Consider the following 22,713-nt stretch of genomic DNA (forward strand, 5'->3'; position numbering starts at 1 on the left):
GTGTTCTTTCATTCACCCTATTTATTCCTTTATAGACGCCGATCTATCGAAAGAACAATCACAGTTCTAGATTTTTACAATACATCTTGAACCATAATTTATGATATCCACGAATAGAGTTAATGAAAGTTCACAACTCAAAATAAAATAAAAACCAAGAATAATTGAATTGTGTATACGTGAATTACTAAAATTGTTACGTGAACAAATTCAAATATTTTATGTGCAAGTAATCACGCAACATTTTGCTATAGCCCTATTTTTATTTTTAATTAAATTTTATAGTTGCATTGACTATGATCGTGGGCGACTTGGGGGAATTACATATTTTGTTATATTGAAGTAACTATTTTGTAGCAAATACGTTAAAATATTCGTGAATATTGATTGACACAATTATTCATGACGTAAAAAATGTGGGTAACGTAGGTACCATTGAGCAGCTGTACGGGATAGAGATCTACCGCGATGTGTGCAAATCTTCCAGGTGAGACTGCGCGTACACGTAGGCGTAAACTGGAGGAAGGTAATGGTCGAGCATCGCATCAATGAAGGTGGAAAGGCGTATGACCTCAAACGAAACACTATAAAACGCATAAACCTTGCGTTATAGATTGTAATCGTTGTTGTGCATAATAATAAAATAATGAATTGACGTATACTATGTATAGCATTATTTAGCACAATTATATTAAAAAAATGATGGAATTTTAGTAAAGAGGATGGTTTCGATAAAATTTATAGAGTTTATGTTTTGCCCCGCTTTTCTTAATGCGATATTTGCTTTTAATATTAAAATCTTTATGATTTATACAGATACCTAGCTGTGTATCACGATTGGAAATAAATGAATACTGAAAGACATAATGCTCGTATATGAAACGTTCAACAAATTCAATATTTTTCATGATTTCATTTGAGAAAGAAGATAATGCGTGCATCTGTACTATATTTAAAATTCTTTTGTATTGTGAGACTTTTATAAACACCTTCTTGAAAGACTACAAACGGAGTAATATAACAAACTCCATCGGGTTATTACCTAATATAGCGTAATTGTTCTTAAATAGAATAATTTTATGTTATTTCCCTAGAAGTTACATTTATACATTTTATAATTCGCAATACTTTCTATAACATTCTTTTAGGAAGACTATTTACGTGTTCTTCATTGAATAAATAATTTTATTAAAATGTAAAAACATTTTTTGTTTAAAAACTTGATTATCTTAAAACCGTTAAAAAAAATTATTATTAAAACTTAATTACTATCATTACTATAAATCTTTCACAAAACTTTGATGTACTATATGGGGATCAAACATTCGTTCAAAGAATTTTACTCACGAAATTTTCACAGAAATTTTCCATTCGCGAGATTAATTTATCACGGATTTGGACAAGTAATTAAGAAACGTGATTGAACGAATCAATCGCTAATTGTATTGTAAAGCCAGAATCCGTTTATAAATTGAAACGGTATCTAGATAATTGACGAACATAAATCATTTCTCACATTCTAGATTTGTGTTCTGATTCGTATACGACTTTCGCATGACTCGTGTACTCGAGACGAATCATTCGTCGTCTTAAATAAAATGCATTCTTCGTGCAAGTTCATCCAGCAAGACATGGCCAATGCTGACGTCAAAGATGAAAAAGGCTGAATACGGGAAAAGCTATTAATGGTTGAGCAACGAATTGCGTCGCTGCCACGCTTGCTATAGGTCAACAGAAAGCATAGACAAATATAGTTGGTCTGTCTCGACCGGTAGACGACACGCTATAGTAAGACAAAAAGCAAATATAGCAATTGGCTGTTCTGGCTAAACAAAGATGCTCCCAGAATGAATCGCGAAACCGAATCTTTCTATATCTCTTCTACTTCTGCATGGTCGATATTACTTGACCCACTCTTTCGGATCTAGAAACTGCACCTTCGCTTTTATATCCCGACTCCAGTACCGAACCACCCTCGATGTTCAAGAATTCGATTTTATCACAGAGCATCCTATAACACAAGACGCACTTAATTACAATAAATATATATAAGGAGAATTAAAGATATTTTTGGAAAATTTATTGCTTAAGCTTTTAATAAGAGGTCGTTGCCTTGTAATAATGAATAAGGAATAATCAAACATTCTGTTTCGTTAGTAATTATAACGTGCTTTGTCAATATATGTATATGTTACTGACAATGTGTAAAATACAGATATTTTATTTAATGCCTGGGAAATCCATAGAACTCCATAAATGGGAATGAAATTGAAATAAATTGGCATAAATGGGAATGGAAATGAATAAATGGTGCAAAGTATGAAATGCTTAATATTTCACAATTTCTTAAATTATAAATGTAACAGTCGTTCACTCTTAGTTTCCGAGATATTCGCAAAAGACTGTCAGTACTGCTATGTGAATGTTGTCTATAATTGTGAGACCGTAGCAGCGTATGCGTCAGAGCCAGCTTTACAGTGGCCGAATAAAAGATAACACCTAACCCAAACTTATATAAACTATAAACAAAGAATAAGAATTTGGTTTAGATGAAATAGTATTGTTGTTGTTGCTGTTGTTGTTGTTGTTGTTGTTGTTGTTGTTGTTGTTGTTGTTGTTGTTGTTGTTGTTGTTGTTGTTGTTGTTGTTGTTGTTGTTGTTGTCGTTGTCGTTGTCGTTGTCGTTGTCGTTGTCGTTGTCGTTGTCGTTGTCGTTGTCGTTGTCGTTGTCGTTGTCGTTGTCGTTGTCGTTGTCGTTGTCGTTGTCGTTGTCGTTGTCGTTGTCGTGTCGTCGTTGTCGTTGTCGTTGTCGTTGTCGTTGTCGTTGTCGCTTGTCGTTGTCGTTGTCGCTTGTCGTTGTCGCTGTCGCTGTCGTTGCTCGCTGTCGCTGTTTCAGTTTGTCGTTGCCGTTGTCGTTGCTCGCTGTCGCTGGTCGCTGTTCGTTGCTGCTTGTCGCTGTCGCTGTCGTTGTCGCTTGTCGCTGTCGTCGTTGTCGTTGTCCTTGTCGTTGTCGTTGTTGTTGTCGTTGTTGTCGTTGTCGTTGTCGTTGTCGTTGTCGTTGTCGTTGTCGTTGTCGTTGTCGTTGTCGTTGTCGTTGTCGTTGTCGTTGTTGTCGTTGTCGTTGTCGTTGTCGTTGTTGTCGTTGTCGTTGTCGTTGTCGTTGTCGTTGTCGTTGTCGTTGTCGTTGTCGTTGTCGTTGTCGTTGTCGTTGTCGTTGTCGTTGTCGTTGTCGTTGTCGTTGTCGTTGTCGTTGTCGTTGTCGTTGTCGTTGTCGTTGTCGTTGTCGTTGTCGTTGTCGTTGTCGTTGTCGTTGTCGTTGTCGTTGTCGTTGTCGTTGTCGTTGTCGTTGTCGTTGTCGTTGTTGTTGTTGTTGTTGTTGTTGTTGTTGTTGTTGTTGTTGTTGTTGTTGTTGTTGTTGTTGTTGTTGTTGTTGTTGTTGTTAATGGGCAGTATTATTTTAAAATATGGAAAACGTGGTAACTATTTAGAAATACTGCTACCTCACCGATTTCGATGATTTTTGAATATGTTGTAGATATTTTGAACTAATACTAACGCATATGCTGTCATGGACGCACAATTTTGACAAAATTCACTACAATAGTACCGACAGTGTTTCCCGAATATCTCAGAAACTGGAACCAACCTGCGACTGTATGTAAGAAAAAATTCTTCAAAATGTTGAGTTCAACAACATACCTAAATTTCATCAAGATCAGCGAAGTGTACCCTTACATGCACAATCATCGCCCCTTCCTCAATAAAAGAAGTCCTGTATTTTACTTCGTATTTTACTTCTTTGTACTTTACTCCTTTCATTTTCATATACCTTGTCTTTGCCACATATCTTTTGAACAAAGGCTTTTTCATAACTCTCTTCCCATATTTTGCATAACTATCACTTCTTCTTCCTTATAACGCCGAGGTATTATATACAATGCCTGGAGAAAGTATAAAATATATTAAAATAACACGGACACATCATCAAGTAATATTATATACCATTATATATTATTATATTAAATACAATTTTATTATGTTAAGTATATTATATAGTTTAGTAATATATATATAGTTGATATTGTAAACTTTATATAGATTTTTAAAGGTATTTTTGTTTATAAATGAATTTAGGAAGAGATTCGTGGTTTTTGCTGATAACAGCAACACACTTTATCTTGAGAGAGAAGTAGTCTGAAGCAGAAAAAATGTTTGTCGCATGATGATATTTTTATAATTTTTCGAAATAAGTTTTGTCACGTCTTATATACGTTATCGTGTCGTTACATTTTGTACCATGGTTTATTCATATTTTAACCGACAGATACAACAATTTCTTTAATTTATTAAATATGCTCATATTGTCTAACACTCGTTCGCAAGCGTTTGATCATGCGCTCTAATTAAAAAGGATAAAACAACAGACGCAGCTAAGCAAAGGGGATTCGATTAGGGTTACCTCCTCTGTCAAGTATCTCATGAAAAGTCAAGCAGTCCACATCGAACTGGGAATTGAAAATTGCCACGTGTCAGGTGAAGCACCAGACGACAATAGGCACGTGCAGTCTGGAATCTCGTAACCGGATACGCTGGAACCGGGTTCCACGGGTATCAAGGGTGGTTCGAGTTCGTGGCTCTTCCAGATATAAACTGAACCCGTTGTGTTACACGTGATGTTCTCGTAGATTGCAAATGGGTGTTGGGTTCGAAGTACAGGTCGCAATCCTTCATGCATATAACACGTTGTCGTACATCGTGCGTTGCTTTGTAAAATTCGTTGCATAAATTACTATATCGCTTACAGGTCAGAAGCAAAGAATATAATAAATATATTTCTGTAAATTATCTTAAAAGGATTCAAACAGCATATTTTAACATAAAATAATTAAAAGTGGGAAGAACTTGTCAGGTCCAAAGATATGATTAAAGAAGTTTCTTAGAAGTCAAATATGTAATATAACTTGAAACAAATAATATTTTAATATTCTGACGAGTTATCTTTAAAGTTATGAGAAAGGTGGAAGAATATGTGTTTAGTGCCAAATAAAAGGACAGTCTTATGCTATAGACTGGATTAACAATGTACTAAATTTTAAGATTGCCCTCCTGTAAGAAATGGAACATTATTATATTACATAATTATCAAATCACCCTAAAATTTTCAATTTATTTAGAACAATTTATATAGAACTGGATACACCACGACAAAATCTAATTAGAAGCATGCATAAATCAAACAAAATTGATTAATAAAATACTTTCCCTAATAAAATATAAGATAGAAGCACCTTATACATTAATAACAATTATCATTTATTATTATTTACAAACGCGGAGATACATATTGCGATATATTCTTGCTCTAATAGAATTTTCGCATTTGTACGTATTTATATTTGTACATTGTGTTCTATGTTACTCGTTATTATCTGATAATGAAACAGGGACTAATGACATACCTTGTTACCATAGGTTGACAGAGATGAATGAAGTAGCCTTACCTCACATGGGAAGTCCTTCCAAAGAGCTCTACAACTCTACTACAGGGCAGAGTTTTTTTGGTGTGACAGTAAGAGACCACAGAAATTCATAGAACAGTGCTTCACTACAAATGGATATTTGTTACCCAAAAATGAGCTGTTTGTAGTTAGTTTGAAATAGACATTTTCAAAAAATATAAATATTTTTTTGCAAAATTTCCATCACTATATTCCAGTATATATATTTACTATATGTATACGTTCGTTACGTTTATATCAGTATTATCATATATAATCTTACATAATAAATAATGTTTTTATTATGTTGTAGTATGATATGATTTGATTGATGATTCGATGATATGATTGATTATCATGATATACTCTCTAATAGCCGTAAGATATTTATAATTTTAAATCGATAAATAAACCGCATCACTTAATCACAGCAATGAAGAAAAGCGAACGTTATGAGTGTTTAATAAGAGAATCGTTTGTTACAATATAAATTAAATTACAGCTCCTTCAATTAATACAGTTTCTTTCAAGTTTACGATATTTGAGATTATTGGACTTATTGTGCTATTAATATTTTAATTTACTCTGTATATCTTACTTGTGATTTATGTTCATAATTTATATAAAACCAAGTTCAATTTCTAGACTAAAATAAATAAATACATACAATATTATAATATACATACATGCATATTAACCATTTCTATAGTTTCAAAGCTTTTTCCAACAAGTTAAATTTAAGGAATTCGCTTAATTTGAGGAATTTTCCAAAAAGATACCTTTATGGAAACTTTTTTACAAGAGAATCAAACTAAAAAGATTATGTTTCCAAAATTTAATCTGATTTAGTATCACATATTAATATGATCAGAATATATCAATGTTATATCTATCATTATAGAAGAAAATTTATTTTAAAAAAATACAAAAATATTGAAGTGGTGAAATAAATAATAGTGTTAGTAGTTACTTAATTCATTTACAAAAGATAATAGAACAAAATGGTAGATATACATATATACCACTTATTAAATAGATCTCGCAAACTTGTTACATGATTCAATATTTTTATAGCTTAAAGCAAAGTTGAAACACATTATAAAATATCATCTTACGATAAACAATTTTAATAATAATAAATTTATTTGTCCCACTTAAATAGCACAGTAATGTAAAAGCTTTTAATCTTACCACATCGAAGACTTCATCTGGTGGATGAGGCAAAACGAGCTTCCGATCCTTTACATTCGACGCATTGCAAACAGTCCATAGGATAAGACAACGCAACCATTTTGTCTTTGCCTCTCGTATTTGTCATTTCCGAACATTTTGGAATTTGCTAATTTTATGAGAAATGATGTTGAGGATCACCTGGTTGCAAGAATGATACCAGTGTTAGCGAAAGTAACAATCTGGCAAATGCAACGAAGTGAAAAAATCAATTTTATTTCTGAAGAAGCTCTGAAAGATAAGAGAGACAAGTAAATTTATATTAAATTCATTTAAAAGTAAAAACAAGTATAAACTCTATCGATGACGTGAATTACCTACCAAAAAATAATTCATCAATTTTCAAGCTGGACGTCGTTGAAATTTAATTTAAATTAATATCATAATTAATATGATCCATAACAATTTTAGATCGTTATATAAACAAAATGTTTATCATTATCTTATAAAATATTTAAATTAATGCATTCCCAAACGTTGTTGTTAATTACAGAACTATGCATATAATTATAAGACCATAAATCATTAAAAATACTAAAAGAATGAAAAGAGATAGTTATGGGAATTGCTGTACAAAAATGGCAAAGGGATGCGAGAGAAGGAGCACAATCTAAGATATATCTACAATAATTACAAACACGTATAATTTAGCAAGCGTGAGTACTAACGTTCTTATGAAATATTTATCTGCGTAAGGATTCTCCACGTGTAAAATTTAGTATATTATTTAGTATATTTAGTATATTTAGTATATTACGCGCTCAAATCCAAGAGATTCCAACTAATCCTTAATTAAAATTATAATTGCCCAACAAATTTTTTTCTTTTTACACTACAAATTCGTGAGTTTTTAAAACTCGCGTATAATTACTACATGCAATTTTAATCACAATGACAATAGCACATTAAGATGGTTAATGATTAAGAGCCATTATAATTACCAATCCAAACGTATGTATAATATTAAAGTTTTAACGTTTTGCAGAGATTACAAAAATATTTAAATACTGAATTACCTATTATATTGATAAGTCTAAATATTCAAAGGCCCATTTTTAACATTTATTACGTGTTTAAGATGGCTATCCATGATGCATACTAATATTTTATTAAGTATTATATGTACACGTTAATTCATACGTAAAATGTACGTACATACATATATGTGTTTGCAATAAATCTTTTATAACTTCTATATACATTTTCAGATCCTCAGAAATTTGGCAAATATAATCGTTACAGCCGTGTTTCATAACATCGCTAATGATATTTCTAAATGTCTTATGTAACGCATATAATATGGAAGTTATATGATATAAAAGTTATATTATAATAGAAAAGTTTTCTAGGACAAGTATTGAAATATGTATTTTGTGGGTCGATATATTTCTACATATTAAATCCGATTGGTTGCGATGTCGATCAATCACAACCTCGAAACGAATACACATCTCGACGCACGATTTCAAACGTCCGGCGACCAGTAGCTTCTCAAAAATGTGCGATTAACGATCGACACGATTTTTCTAAGCTATAATATTTCTGCGAGGCAGAGGGTGCCTACGTTTGCTACGTTCAACAAGGGAAGAATAAGATGTTCTCCAAGTAGGAAGCAGTTGTCGATGAACAAAGTGGGTCACGAGCTGCGACCTCCGCGTCTTTTACACAACCTCGAGGATTCCGCTTCTCCACTTAATTACCTTCACGTCCTCTATGCATGCGACGCGAATTTTAACACATCAAACGCAGCTACCGTGACGAGGAAAAATATTTCAGATAATGGAGGAACCAAGAATTCTTCACGAAAAGGAAGTTGTACGAGATCTCCGATTAGGAAGGAAAAATGCAATTTCTATAGGAACGATTTTTAGTATTTTTTAACATCCTTTGCAATCACTATCTCGATATCATTATACAATCGGTATTTCAAAATTTACTCTTCCCATTATTTAGGAGATTGAACCTTTTAACTTTTAAAAACTACTAACTTTTTAAAAATTCTATTAACTGTAAATTAATTAACTTAACTAATTAAATTAAATTAACTGTATTTTGACGTGTTACTGGAAATCTCAATGAGTGCTTTATCGCGTTTGCAATATTAATTAATTTTCTATTGATAAATAAGAACAAGAAAAAAAGATGGACAATTCCGGTGTTATTATTCCGAATTATTTGTGCAATATTGATAGCTATATTAATCTATCCACTCACATTTATATGTTCGCAAAACTAATAACGGTGCAGTGCAGTCATATAGAAGGCTATTTGAACTATACCAGATGATACAGGAGCAGGAATATGTTTCCATAGTCTAGTGAAAGAAGATTGGACATGATATAAGCGCAACACTACTTTAACTAATTAATTATTTACTAAAACTAATTAAAACAATTGCAATGGAAGAACGCAACGCTAATTCTTAAAACAAGAATAAAATAAATATCCATATACATATAATGAAAAAGCTATTTCACATATCGTGTTACTACAAACTGCGATATTACAAAATCAATGAAACATTTAACATCTCTAAATCCAACTTTAAATAAAGAAATTTTAATGGACACAAGAGAAACTCCAATATGAATTACTCTCTCAAAAATTCTGGCTATTCATAATCAAAATTGCTACGGACAATGGCATTATGGCGATGGCATAATTCGTAACATTAAAATAAACACGATTATCATCTTTCCGCAAGTCTAATTCAAACCGTAATCAGTCCCTCGCGACGCTAACAAAAAGCCGCGAAACTTTTTCGCAACTCTAATTCAAACCGTAATTAATCTCTTGCAACGCTAATGAAAAAAACCGCGATTTATATGATGGTGGACCGGCGTATACATAGACCGAAAAAATACTACAACTACAAATGCTAAAAGAGAGCGTAGTGGCAAAGTAATAACGAGAATGACTCTCCATGCTTTGGCTGATCCAAAGAGTGGAAAGCCATTAGTAGTTGTGTCTCTCCTATGGTAATTTTTCCGGGTCTCTTCGGCTCGTAACGTCTTCTTTTTTCGAATACAATGCCCACTGAAACTTAAATCTAGCTCGAGACTTTCTAATCGGGAAACAAGGAACAACTTTTAAAGATAAAATAAAATATAAATCGCGGAAGCTAATTCAAGTGCACATTATAGTGATCGCTGTTCATTTACATGTGCATGCTCGAGTAATACACGTAATCATTTGTTTCGAGATCTACTCACGACCACAATCGCGAAATTTGAAAAATTGGTAGGCAAATCAGCAACCAGAGGCGAATGGTATGCTCCACTCGTGACACAAGTTTCGCCGTCAATCTTTTAAATCAAATTTATTGAAATAGATTGGACCACGCGAGAACGCGCCTACCCGATCAGAAACTATGCCAACCTGTCCGGCACTATCTATTTATAATTAACACTCACGCTAGAGGGTATGCTACCTATCCTATCAAGTCCTATATTTAAAAAATAACAAAACAGATATACCAACACGCTCGCTCCACGCTTCTCACACATAACCCGAACGTAAGAACCTACACTAGAGAGACATCCCGGAACACCTTCGACACCGGAGTTTAGCACACAACTTTCACACTCTAATTTACATACTATTTTCCTGAAATCAACTGACGATGTTTAGAGACCATTTCATAAAAATATCATGCATGTTTCAACCTTAATAAAGTATATTTGAATTTAAATTTTAATTAAATATTTATAATCGTATATAATCATGTATATATCATTCAAAAAAATAATTTTACTAGAATAGATCATGATATCTGAATCAATTCTATCTAACTATCATTGTAATTTAATACTAAGATTAATATTACTATTTATAATCTGCTATACATATTTATTAGCATCGTTATTGTCAATTGTAATTGGATTCATATTTGCGAATTTATAAATATTTTTAAATTATAATGAATAGCAAAAGCGACGCAATTCCACAGCCTAACCACACAAACGCGCGGGTGCACACACACACACGCAGTGCAAAGCACGTCGTGCACCATACTAACGCAACATCAGTCACTGAAAAATTGTTAAACTCACAAACTAGTCATCATGCCCATTGCTTTTCTCCCACCCGACTAGAACCTAGGCACGTGAGTACCTGGAATTAAACATGGAAGGGGTTAAATCTGAAAATCGAAAGCTAAAACTATGATTAGCAATCGTATTTACATCTATTACACTTTTCATCTAACGGGATAATTAATAAAACATTATATGATATTATATAATACATTATATAATTATATAATTAATAAATCACTTCATTCAAATTTTAATAACTCTACTTTACATTTTACTTTACTTTATCCATTTGCAAATAATATTTATATCAAAAACTGTAAATGAAATATTAATAAAAATATTCTTGAGCGATTCCTTCGTCAAAATCCATCTTTGAAACACAAAGAGTCATTCAAAACTCGTTTTGATTCTAGAATCTGCCTGTTGCGAAGTGTCTTCTTGGACATAAAATTTGGTATATTTTAACGGACGGACAAAATTAGAGTTTAATACCTCCATGTTTCATATTTGAAATTTTACTGAAATTATGCTGTATATGGAACTCAAATAATAAAGCTGTTTCATTGTAAAATAAAACATAAAATTAAATATAATCATCACTAGCATTACAATAATTTCAAACATAATCGAATAAAAATTTGCATAATAAGGCAGTCAAATGGTATCAGGCTTTCCCACTATAAAATATTTAAAAGGCTCATTTCGTTATTTACTTCAATATTGTTGTACATGCTTGTGAGGATTATTTAATCTGTATAAGTAGACATATTGAATATATGTAATTTAATTTTATAAATAATTTTAACATTTTATTATTCATACAAATTCTTCATGTTGTAATATGTAAACATTGTACTCATATATTAATGCATTACCACCAACATTTAAAAACGCGATGTACAAGGAAACCTATCCTGAACTAACAAATAAAATACAGACAAGAAAATGTTACTATTCACAGGTATAATAAATATCCGTGGGCATTATGCTCGTCAAAAATTCTACGTAATATAACCAGTCATCCGTGACAATTCGGACCTTCCATCCTACAACATGATTGATAGACGAGAGGAACAAAAATGCATGCGACTTACGATTATATACGAACAACGTTGTCATCGATAATGTTGCCCAAGAGAAATTCTCATTAAGTCATCTTAAGAGAAATTCTCATCAAGTCGGAATTGTCGAATTCAGTGAAGGAAATGGAGGTTGGAAGAAACCTATAACAAAGCATAAAGTATTATTACTTGTTGTTAGTATTAGTGTTAATTATTTTGAAAGTTTGTAATGATAAAATTTTGATTTCTATTAAATAATGAATTTCGTGTTAATATTCAATTGAAGAATAAGAGGTTTACACTTATTGAATTTTCAATTAGATTCTATTCTGTAATTAATAATAATTATTGTAAAATATAAGGAGGAGAATTAAACGAAGTGCAAAATTTGACATTCTTGACTTTTCAAGCACCACTAGGTCCTTTTCGAGGAGCAAGAAAAAGAGGAAGCAGTCAAATACCTTTAACAAAATGTGAATTATTATAATTTGTTTTGAAAGAACTAATGATTGTTCGAACAATTTAAGATAATGAAATATAAAACTTTACAGCAAAATTAAAATAAAATATCGCATAATTATTATTACCGTAAAATCGAGCGATTATTATCAAACTATATTTCTTTTGTTAATGATATATGAAAGAAAAGAAAAAGAAGGTAAAAAAGATAATCAAGGGAAAAGAAGGAAAGAAAAAAATCGAGGGCAGTGAAAAGGAAAAGAATTTCACTCCAATAATGATTTGTACTTCTCGACGTAACTTTGATTGAAAAACAATAAACATCTATTCACATTAGAAAACGACAAATCACTATAAATTGTATTAGATTATGAATGTAAAATGTATGAAATTAAGATTCTCACTATTTTGAAGGAGTGACTTGGTTTTGTATATTAAATTTTCCACGTTTATGACGAACTCTCGACAGTTGCTTCCTCTTCTCAATATGACACCGCGCGAAATGGTGTAATTTCAAATTTTAATTTCAAAATTTACCAGCAGGGTGCGTTTGATGCAGGAACGTTATCTAGTTCTCTCAGTACCCGGATGCTATTCAGATGATTGAAATTTCGATATTCATCTAAATAGAACTCTACATCGAAATACAATATATCAGTATAAATTGTGTTAATTAATCGTTTTATTACTAGCTATACCTAGGGTATAGTTAAATTGTTTCTTTCTAAATGACAACGATGAAAATACGAGAATTTTCGTAATCAGCCTCAGGCATTAAAATAAAACGAGAATGCTCATGGATTTCTTCGTCTGCAATATGTTAATAACTGCAAATATAGAATAATTCAAATTAAGATTTTCACCATTTTGAAGCAATGAGATGGCAATGTGTATTAAATTTTCCACACTTATGACGAACTCTCTACAATTGCTTTTCCCAACCTTTCAATACGACATCGCGCGAAATGATCTAATTTCAAAATTTAATTTCTATTTCTGCCACCAGGGTGCAGATGATACAGGTAACTACATATCGTATAGTATATATACGTATTATCCCCTCTAGTATTATGTTTATCAAAAGGGTAGTAAGCTCTTGATACTTAATCAAGTGGTTTTGATATTGTGATATTAGTGTTTGATATTTATGCTGTTTTTTTGTATTAAGAGGTATCGCTATTCTGGCATATTGTCGTCTTAAATATAAAATATAAGTGATGGATAATTCTACGGCACAAAGTGTAGAACAAACTTTTGGTAAAACGTTTCTGCAGTTCGTATTTTTTTTAGTTTATTATTATCTTAATTACTTATTTACATTTTTGTACTCTTAATTCTTTTCCTTTTTTCCCAATTAGGTACTGTTTACATAATAAAATATTACTCAAACGTGATAAATGTGGTGCTTTTGAAGTGTCTGGGACATCAAATAATATTAGAACTTTATCAGACTGTTTATATATTATTGACAACATTAAATTGGAAACAAATAAGAAACTAAAAAAGTTACAAAAAGAAGCATTGACTGCAGACTATTCACCCTGTATGTATTATTTACTAAATTTCATATTTATGATATTTCAAATAAACTTTGTTACTCATATCATTTATATCATTAAGTATACCTAAATTTATGTAAACTCAATATGATTAACAATTTAAAAATACCATAATATAGATTAATAATAATAGATTACTATTTTAGATTCATCTCTAATAAAGGCTAGAACTAAAACGAACAAAAGTAAAGTGAAAAATATTTTTAAAAGAAAATGTGTATGAATTTATGATAAATGAGTAAGGAATTAGATATTTATTTATACAATGCATTTTCATTATAAATGTTACACAAATTTGAAAGACTGTCTTCTCAATAAATATAAAAATGGAAATGAAATATATAACTTTATTGTAAAAAATAAACTATGATAAATAATATTGTTGTTAACACATTGAATGCCACAGGAGTCGCTGGTAACTGGCATTCAACTTGTCAGTAGCACTGTGAAGACCACTGGTGACGATGTACCAAGTTTAGTAGAAACACATAATTTGAATAAATATCAATAGTTATAAATTTTATTACCATTATTAACATCATTACTGCAATGGTGTGATGAGATTAATGCGGTATAAAACATATAAAAGTAGTTTTATTTATACATGAAATATAAACCTATAATATTTCAACATTATATGTATCACATAATAAAAAATTCATCATGGTACTACAGGCAATCCCTGCAAAACTAGCATGGCATTCAACGTGTTAATTATTCCATTCTATTTCAGTCCTTATTTCACTTTTAGAAAAATTTAAGAAAACTCATGAAAAATTCCATTATTTTAATGTTTTGAAGCATTTAATCCATAAAAAATAATTTAAACAACTAAAATCAGAATGTAAATATAAGTTAATAAAAAGCAATTGAAGCCACGTTTTGATATTATATTCTTTAAAAATATTCCTCTGAATCTATTTAGAAAGTTATGATATTTAAGAAAAGTACAAAGAAATATATTTCAGGTATTGGATATATCATGCTTTAAACTATTTAATTTGAAACCTTTTATTGAAAAATTAAATGTACATAATTACATTCTTTTAACAAAATTAGTTATATTTGATGAATTTACAGCATACGAATATATTTTTATAATATTTATATCCAACTAAATAAGGTAGTAAATATAAACGAAACTTGATTGCTGTGGCTATAATCAAATTTTGTTTACATTTAGCACCCCCTCTTGTTGAATAGACCTTTTGTCAGATTTCTTTTAAAAATATTACATGCTTATTTTCGTATGACATCAGCTTCTGGAAATAATAATGGAACATTATATAGCATACATTCAACTTGGAACTCCATTCAAAGGAAATTTAAGAAAGGAATAAGTTCAGAAATCTTGCAGCCTGATACAAAATGTAATGAATGGAAGCCGCTAATAGGTAGATATATAATAATTTCTAAAAATTCTGAAAATTCTACTACTTATATTTAAGTCAAAGTATATCAAATCAATATATGTAATTACAATATTTAAGTATAAGTAAGTAATTTTATATTATGACAAGCAAACTGATTAAAAAATTATTTTCTAGGTATTATACCATTTACCGTAAGAAACCTGAGATAAATCATTTGAATATAACATTCAAATTTTCAAAACAGTTGCATACTATAATATTTAGAATCACTAATTTTGAAAACAAATGGGGAGCAATTGTTCAACACAGACGTGAGACAGTAACAACACATTTATATTTTATATCCTATGATGTAACAGGTCTTTTTGCTCCTAAAATGTAAGGTACAGTTACCTTCAATTTTATATTTTGATATATTTAGAAATAAGTACCAAAATTCTTACTTTATATTTTAGAGAAATTATATAACATTAAACAATCACTCTCTTCCTAAGAATCTTCTTGAAAATTTGATACTCAACTATTTGTAATAGTATTATGCGATTATAAGTAAAAGATTTGTTGATGAGATTGTATGTTAGAAACAATATTTTGCTGATCCAAATTTGTTATTACCCCTAACATCTGGTACATTATATTCAAGTATAAATATGAATTGGCAACAAGTAAAAAAAAGCTGGTTACTAAAAAAAATTTCTGCTCATTTCTTGTCAAAAATTATGAAAAAAAATTTTAAGAAAATTATGTTATTAAAATACTATAAATACTATCTAATATTAGTATCTGAACTTACAAAACATGATATTTTAATTTATAGGTAAAAATAGATGAAAAGATTAATGTCATAACAAAAGGAGTGGTTCAAGGTTCAATTATATCACCTATTTTATTAGATATATATTATAATTTTATATTACATAAGGCAACAAATTTAACAATTGGTACAGTTATAAATATGTAAATGATATTTTATATGTTACTGTAAGTGAAACTTATAAGATGGTAAGATATACAATCACCTAATAAACTCATAAATATATTGTATTTTATTAATTATTTTTTTTCATGGAATAGATTTTTACAATTAACAAAAAAGGAGTGCCATGATATAATTGTATTTTTAAATCATCAACGACTCAAAGTAATATGGCTTATGATGGAACATAGTTGTGAACAATATTGCTTACATTGGCTATAAAATGAATCATCCGTTTTAAAAAATTTCATTGACAATATTACAACTATACAATGAAATTTTCTGAAGTGGGTGATCTATATTCTTTAGTGTAAGTAATTGTGTGAACTCATGTATAATAATAATAACTTATTATATTTTGGGTGTTGTGCCCATTACAAGGAGATTTTCTGGCAGTATTATCAGACAGAGTATTATTTTTTCTTTATCTTTCTCTTATAACTATTCATACCTTATTTTATATAATCTATATTTTTATTTGTATAAAATTATAAATTTATTATTATTAAATATACGGCATTAGATATGCATTAAGCAGTTGGTGTTCAAAATCATCCACAAAATTCAGAAACAGGGCGATTCATACGAACCTGCCGATCCTCGCATACATCGCGTCTGCACAGGCCAGGCTCGAGCATTGATTTGCTATGATATTATCGATCATCGATCATCGTTATTATTAAGTTAAGCACGTGGAATTTGCACATGCATTGATCGTCTCAGGATATTTTAATACGAAAATAAGATATTTATTTAAACAAATAATATATATACAGAAAGAAAATATTAAACTAATCAAAAACAAACTAAACATGTCTCTCTCTACACGAGGACTTCTGATTTCACTTTTAACTTCAGTTCTGCCTGAGCCGCCGAGCTAGACAGATGTGAGAAACTGTGCTTCAGTAAAAGTGCAACAAGCAGTGAATTTAGGTGAATGAAAAGACAACAAACACTGGCAAATGGTAAAGCTACAAAATGCAATAGCAAATACCACGAAAAATCACCACGTCAATACCACGTCAAAATAACGAACGAAGGTGAAATATATTACATAAATAAAACTATTAAAAAAATGGAAACGATTCAAAACCAAGAAGGAAACAGCTATGATGACGAACTATCATACCAAGATGAACACTGGAAGACAGCAACAGTGCACAAAACGCGTAAAATAATACCAGGTTCAAGTGCTATGAAAACTTCACATGCAGAAAAGCAACAATGGCTACAAGATATCCCACTCCAAAATTCATTCGGTTCATTGATAGAAGAAATAGATACGGACCCAAAGGAAAAAGTCACAACTCATATCGTTAAATCACCACCGATCTACATAGATGCCCAAATAATAGATCCACTAATCAAATACACACTAACAATAGAAACATCAACACTTTTGGTAGCCAAAGTTATGCACAAGTAACTAATCAAACACCACCCTTAAACAACCAAAACAACAACAATAACACTACAGAAATCAAGGAACTGCTCAAGCAATCCATCAAAAACATTGAAATTCTAACAAAAATGATAAGTGAGCAAAATGCAGTACTCAGACAACAAATTGCAGTCATGCTACAACTACTTACAAACATGTTAAGTAAAAAATAGAAATGGACACACTGAAATAATAGCTTGGCACTCCGATGGCCTACAACAATGGGCCCTCGAAACTAAAACATTTCTGTATAACGATAATATTGACATATTACTTGTTTCAAAAACACATTTCACACCAAAAAGCTATATGAAAATACCATATTACACCATCTATGATACCAAACACCGCTCAGGAAAAGCACACAATGGGACCGCAGTAATAATAAGAAATGATATTAAACTATTTATGTAGTCAAATTAGTCAGGAAAACGTTCAAGCAAGCACCGTTACAATACAAACTAACAGCAATTACTTCCAAATGTTAGCAGTACATGCACCACTACGATACAAAATGACATTACAAAAATGGGAACAGTATTTTCAATCCTTAGGTAACAAATACATCGCAGTGGGAAACTTCAATGCAAAGCACACGCTATGGGGCTCAAGAATTAAGACACCTTGAGGTAGAACACTAGAAAAATATATTAGAACTAGTAATCTCAACATGTTATCCACAGAAAGACCAACTCCTGACTTGCTTGATTTTGCAGTTATAAAAGGACTAAAGGCAAACAAATTAAAAATAATACCCAGTCTTGAGCTTAGCTCTGATCATACACCGATAATAATAGAATACACAAGCAAATCAATATTTTATAAAATCCAAATCAGAGTCGCTTTGCACTAAAAACACCAAATGGCAAACATTTAAAGAAGTAATCATGAGCAAAATCAACTGCAATATTGCACACTAACACCAACACCGTTAGAAACCGAAGCTACGCGCAAGTACTCAACCGGTCGTCACCCTTAGACAATTAAGAACAGAACAACCACAGCAACGACGCTACAGAAATCAAAGAGTTAATAAAACATTCCATAAAAAACACCGAAATACTTACAAAAATGATAAGCCACCAAAACGAACTCCTCAGACAGCAAACACAGCAGATAACAGTCATGTTACAATTACTTACTAACATGATGAGCAAAAAATAAAAATAGACACGCTTAAAATAGCAGCCTGGAACTCTAACGGCCTACAACAAAGGGCCCTAAAAACTGAAACATTCCTGTAAAGTAATAACATCGACATACTACTCGTAACAGAAACACACTTCACTACAAAATGTTACATAAAAATACCGTACTACATCATATATGATACCAAGCATCCCTCAGGAAAAGCACACGGAGGGACCGCAATAGTAATAAGAAACGACATTAAACACCACTTACACAGCCAAGTTAATAAGAAACATATACAAGCAACTACCGTTACTGTACAAACTAGCAGGAACCATTTACAGTTGTCAACAGTATATGTACCACCGTGACACAAAATTACATCAAAAATGTGGGAAGAGTACTGTCAACACTTAGGTGACAAATATATCGCAGCTGGAGACTACAACTCAAAGCACACACTATGGAGATTAAGAATCACTACACCTCGAGGTAGAACCTTGGAAAATTACATTAGAAACAATAACCTCAATATATTATCCACGGGAAGACCGACATACTGGCCGACAGACCTGAGCAAAATACCTGACCTACTTGATTTTGCAGTTACAAAGGGACTAAATGCAAATAAACTAAACATAGCATCCAGACTTGAGCTTACCTCCGATCATACACCCATAATAATAATACAGAAACAAACCAATACTTTACAGCAATTCAGAGACACTATGCAATAAAACCACTAAATGGCAAACATTGTAAGAAACAATTGAGAGCAAAATCAGCTGCAACATCCCATTGAAAACACCTGAACACATTGATCAAGCAGTAACAACATTTACAGAAACTATTCAAGAAACAATAGGGAACCAATATACCTGAATCAACCAACAGATAAGCAAAAATAATTCCACTAGACATCCTCGAAAAAATTAGAGAAAAAAGAAAAGCGAAAGCAAAATGGCAAAAACACAGAACAAAAGAAAACAAAAAACACCTAAACAAACTCACAAAAGAAATAAAAAACAAAATAAAAGAGCACAACAACAACGAGTTCACAAAGTTCATCGAGTCATTATCTGCTCACGAGAACTACAACTACTCCCTATGGAAAGCCACAAAAAAAAATAAAGAAGACAACAAAAATGGTACCAGCAATCAGAAGAGCAGACAACACATGGGCAACGAAGAGCAAGCTGAAGAATTTTCCAACCACCTATGCAACACATTCACCCCACACAACATCAACAACAGCAACCACAATAGTCATACGGACGAGGATGCGCTAACTACTAGTACACCAACTGACAATCACTACACCATACCCAAAGCAAGAGCACAAGAAATCAGAAACATAATTGAGAAAACAAAAAACAACAAAGCACCAGGAATCGACCTAATTAACGGCAAAATCTTGAAAAATCTTCCGCCAAAAGCGATAAGACAAATCACAATAATAGTAAACGCAATACTAAGAATACAATACTTTCCAAAAGCTTGGAAACTGGCACAAATCATAATGATACCCAAACCAGGCAAGGACCCACACGAAACCAAGTCCTACCGACCAATCTCACTACTTCCGATGTTCTCTAAGATACTAGAAAAAATAATCTACGACCGGATAAAACTAATAATAGAGAAGAACCATCTAATACCGGACCACCAATTCGGATTCAGAAACAAACTCCACAATAGAACAAACGCACAGACTCGTCAATGAAATCCTACACACATTTGGGACAAAAGCTGCCTGTCCGTTTGCAAAAATCTTAATTGCCGAAAAAACCCAGGTTTTATAGCGGGTCCCCGGGCTACCTGGACTTGTGCTGTGTACGTGTCTCAACATCTGGTATTCATTGTCCGCAGGGACCGTTGGAATGTTTTACTGTCAAGTACCTCTATGAGTATTTCTTTTAATGAGGGTCATACTATAACTCCGCGCCTTTGTTAGACGAAACGCACGTCCCGTTGACCGCGGCTACGTTCGGCGACTGATGGTCGCCTTGAGCCCAAGTTTATTATCGTAAATCGCAAGCAAGTAGGATTGGGTAAAGTGACGACAAATCGTTTAGTTATAACTGTAAACTTTAATTACAAGTTTATGGGTTTTTTTCCGAGGTTCCAGAAGGAAGGCTCCGGTGACCTTTCATCCCCGACATATATAAAATGGTCATAAAACCAATCTGGACGTACGGAATAGCACTATGGGGAACAGCAGCAATGAGCCATATAACCAAAATAGAGGCACGCAATCGAAAATACTCAGAACAATAGTAAACGCGCCATGGTACGTTAGAAACGAGGACATACGGAAAGACCTGGGAATACCAACGGTCAAGGAGGAGATTAACAAAAGTGCAAGAAGGTACGGAGAAAGAATAGCAACGCACCCAAACCGGCTGGCAGCGGAAACGGTCGACACATCAAGCATAAAAAGAAGATTAAAAAGGAAACACCCAACAGATCTCACAAAGGACATAATCTAACAAACACGGTGATGGTACCCCGCTGGGGGTAGCCACCTACATGTTATATTAGTATACCGCTATAATATTTTACGAAATGTCCTACTGGACAAATTGTAAAATATAAATAAATAAATAAAAAGAAAAAAAAATATCCTAGAAACTACTTTAGATAAAAAAATTCAGGCGCTTTCAGAGAAATGTACCTTTTAGAGAAATTAAACTACATCAATAGCTTATATGCAAATCACCAAAATATTTTTGGTTTTCTATACATGAATGAGATTGGGAATTTAGATAATGAATATTTATTAAAGTGTTGTCAAGATCTTCACTTACATTTGGAAGGAAATTTCGACGGAACTGAAATGTTTGAAGAAATTAAGATGTTCCGGTCAATAACGCAAACCAATTATTCGGTTTTAGATTCGATGAATTACATTGTAAAGAACAATCTCTCGAAAGCATATCCAAATTTATTAATCGTATTACGAATTATGTTAACGACGCCAGTAACCGTAGCTTCAGCAAAACGTAGTTTCTGGCGATTGAAACTAATAACAAATTATCTGCGATCATCGATAAGCCAAGAGAGATTTTTATCTCTGGCTATTCTGTCAATAGAAAGTGAAGTAGCAAATTCAATCGATTTTGATGATATTATCAAAGATTTGGCGTCGAAAAAAGCGAGAAAAATTATTTAATATTATTATTGGATTATATTATTATTTAATATTCATCTTATAAAAAATATATAATATGTAACATCATTTGTAAATAAATAATTCCTCGTTGTAAAATTTAAGTGTAGGATTTGAATGTGTATTCAGGCCCCGTAAAATTTTTGAACCTGGCCCCGCAAAAAATCACGCCGGCCCTGACTTGAATGTACGAGCTACATTTGATTGCGCGATTCTGCTTTCTTTCTTTTTTTTCTTATTAAAAATAACAAAAACAGACATATGATCGCAGCGATATCGCGCAGTAAAATGTCGCTCGTGTATATTCATCTTCACGTCTTTTTTATTTCTACTTATGGACGTTGTATCCGCGCTGCTCGTTCTCTACTTTTTTTGCTTTTACAGCTCTCACTATACTGTCTACACTTTCGGTCACATAGTTATACATACTACAAACTTACATTATCTTTGTACGATATTGCCAGTCCTTTAAATTACTTTCTCAGCTCGAGCACCAGGTCACTCGCGTTAGAATAATAAAGATCATCGAAAAATGTATATTTCCGGATAAATTACCAATTAATCGTATGAAGACATATAAAACATAATGTCCGGTGAATAATTCTGTTTCACCGTTACGTTATATTTCCCGTAACGTATCACTCTGCAATCGACTCTTCCGCCCTTCCTTGAAAAGAATTCTCGCCTCGTCACACGTCGCGTTGTTTTGTCTGATATCTTTATTCAAAGTCGTAGTTGTTTGTATTCACATCCTTCCATCAGTGTGTTATATCGTGTTTG

The 22,713-nt window shown here is 32.0% G+C and overlaps 1 protein-coding gene and 2 long non-coding RNA genes across 3 annotated transcripts; 1 reads left to right on the top strand and 2 right to left on the bottom strand.

The window, feature by feature from the left end:
* Positions 1 to 957: 957 nt before the first annotated feature.
* LOC117242931 lies at positions 958 to 6,215 on the bottom strand. The gene is made up of 3 exons (XR_004495355.1): positions 4,459 to 6,215; positions 3,699 to 3,940; positions 958 to 2,011 (listed from the first exon to the last, which is right to left on the bottom strand). It is a non-coding gene; the product is annotated as an uncharacterized LOC117242931 (long non-coding RNA).
* A 2,558-nt stretch (positions 6,216 to 8,773) lies between these two features.
* On the bottom strand, positions 8,774 to 12,443 carry LOC117242928. The gene is made up of 3 exons (XR_004495354.1): positions 12,219 to 12,443; positions 11,859 to 11,987; positions 8,774 to 10,840 (listed from the first exon to the last, which is right to left on the bottom strand). It is a non-coding gene; the product is annotated as an uncharacterized LOC117242928 (long non-coding RNA).
* Positions 12,444 to 13,348: 905 nt separating this feature from the next.
* LOC117242927 lies at positions 13,349 to 16,304 on the top strand. The gene is made up of 6 exons (XM_033509991.1): positions 13,349 to 13,557; positions 13,643 to 13,827; positions 15,103 to 15,237; positions 15,391 to 15,599; positions 16,034 to 16,218; positions 16,291 to 16,304. Exons 1-4 carry the CDS (start codon positions 13,502 to 13,504, stop codon positions 15,423 to 15,425), a joined length of 411 nt encoding a protein of 136 aa, XP_033365882.1. The 5' UTR covers positions 13,349 to 13,501; the 3' UTR covers positions 15,426 to 15,599; positions 16,034 to 16,218; positions 16,291 to 16,304.
* Positions 16,305 to 22,713: the final 6,409 nt, after the last annotated feature.

The sequence above is a fragment of the Bombus vosnesenskii genome, unplaced genomic scaffold (genome assembly GCF_011952255.1).
Source record: "Bombus vosnesenskii isolate JDL3184/JDL3185 unplaced genomic scaffold, Bvos_JDL3184-5_v1.1 scf7180000016281, whole genome shotgun sequence".
Taxonomy (NCBI): domain Eukaryota; kingdom Metazoa; phylum Arthropoda; class Insecta; order Hymenoptera; family Apidae; genus Bombus; species Bombus vosnesenskii.

Coding starts and splice junctions, on each gene's coding strand:
- LOC117242927 (XM_033509991.1), top strand. CDS start 13,502: ATGGATAATTCTACGGCACAAAGTGTAGAACAAACTTTTGGTAAAACG. Junction 13,558..13,642: donor TTTGGTAAAACGTTTCTGCA/GTTCGTATTTTT, acceptor TTTCCCAATTAG/GTACTGTTTACATAATAAAA. Junction 13,828..15,102: donor GACTGCAGACTATTCACCCT/GTATGTATTATT, acceptor GTATGACATCAG/CTTCTGGAAATAATAATGGA.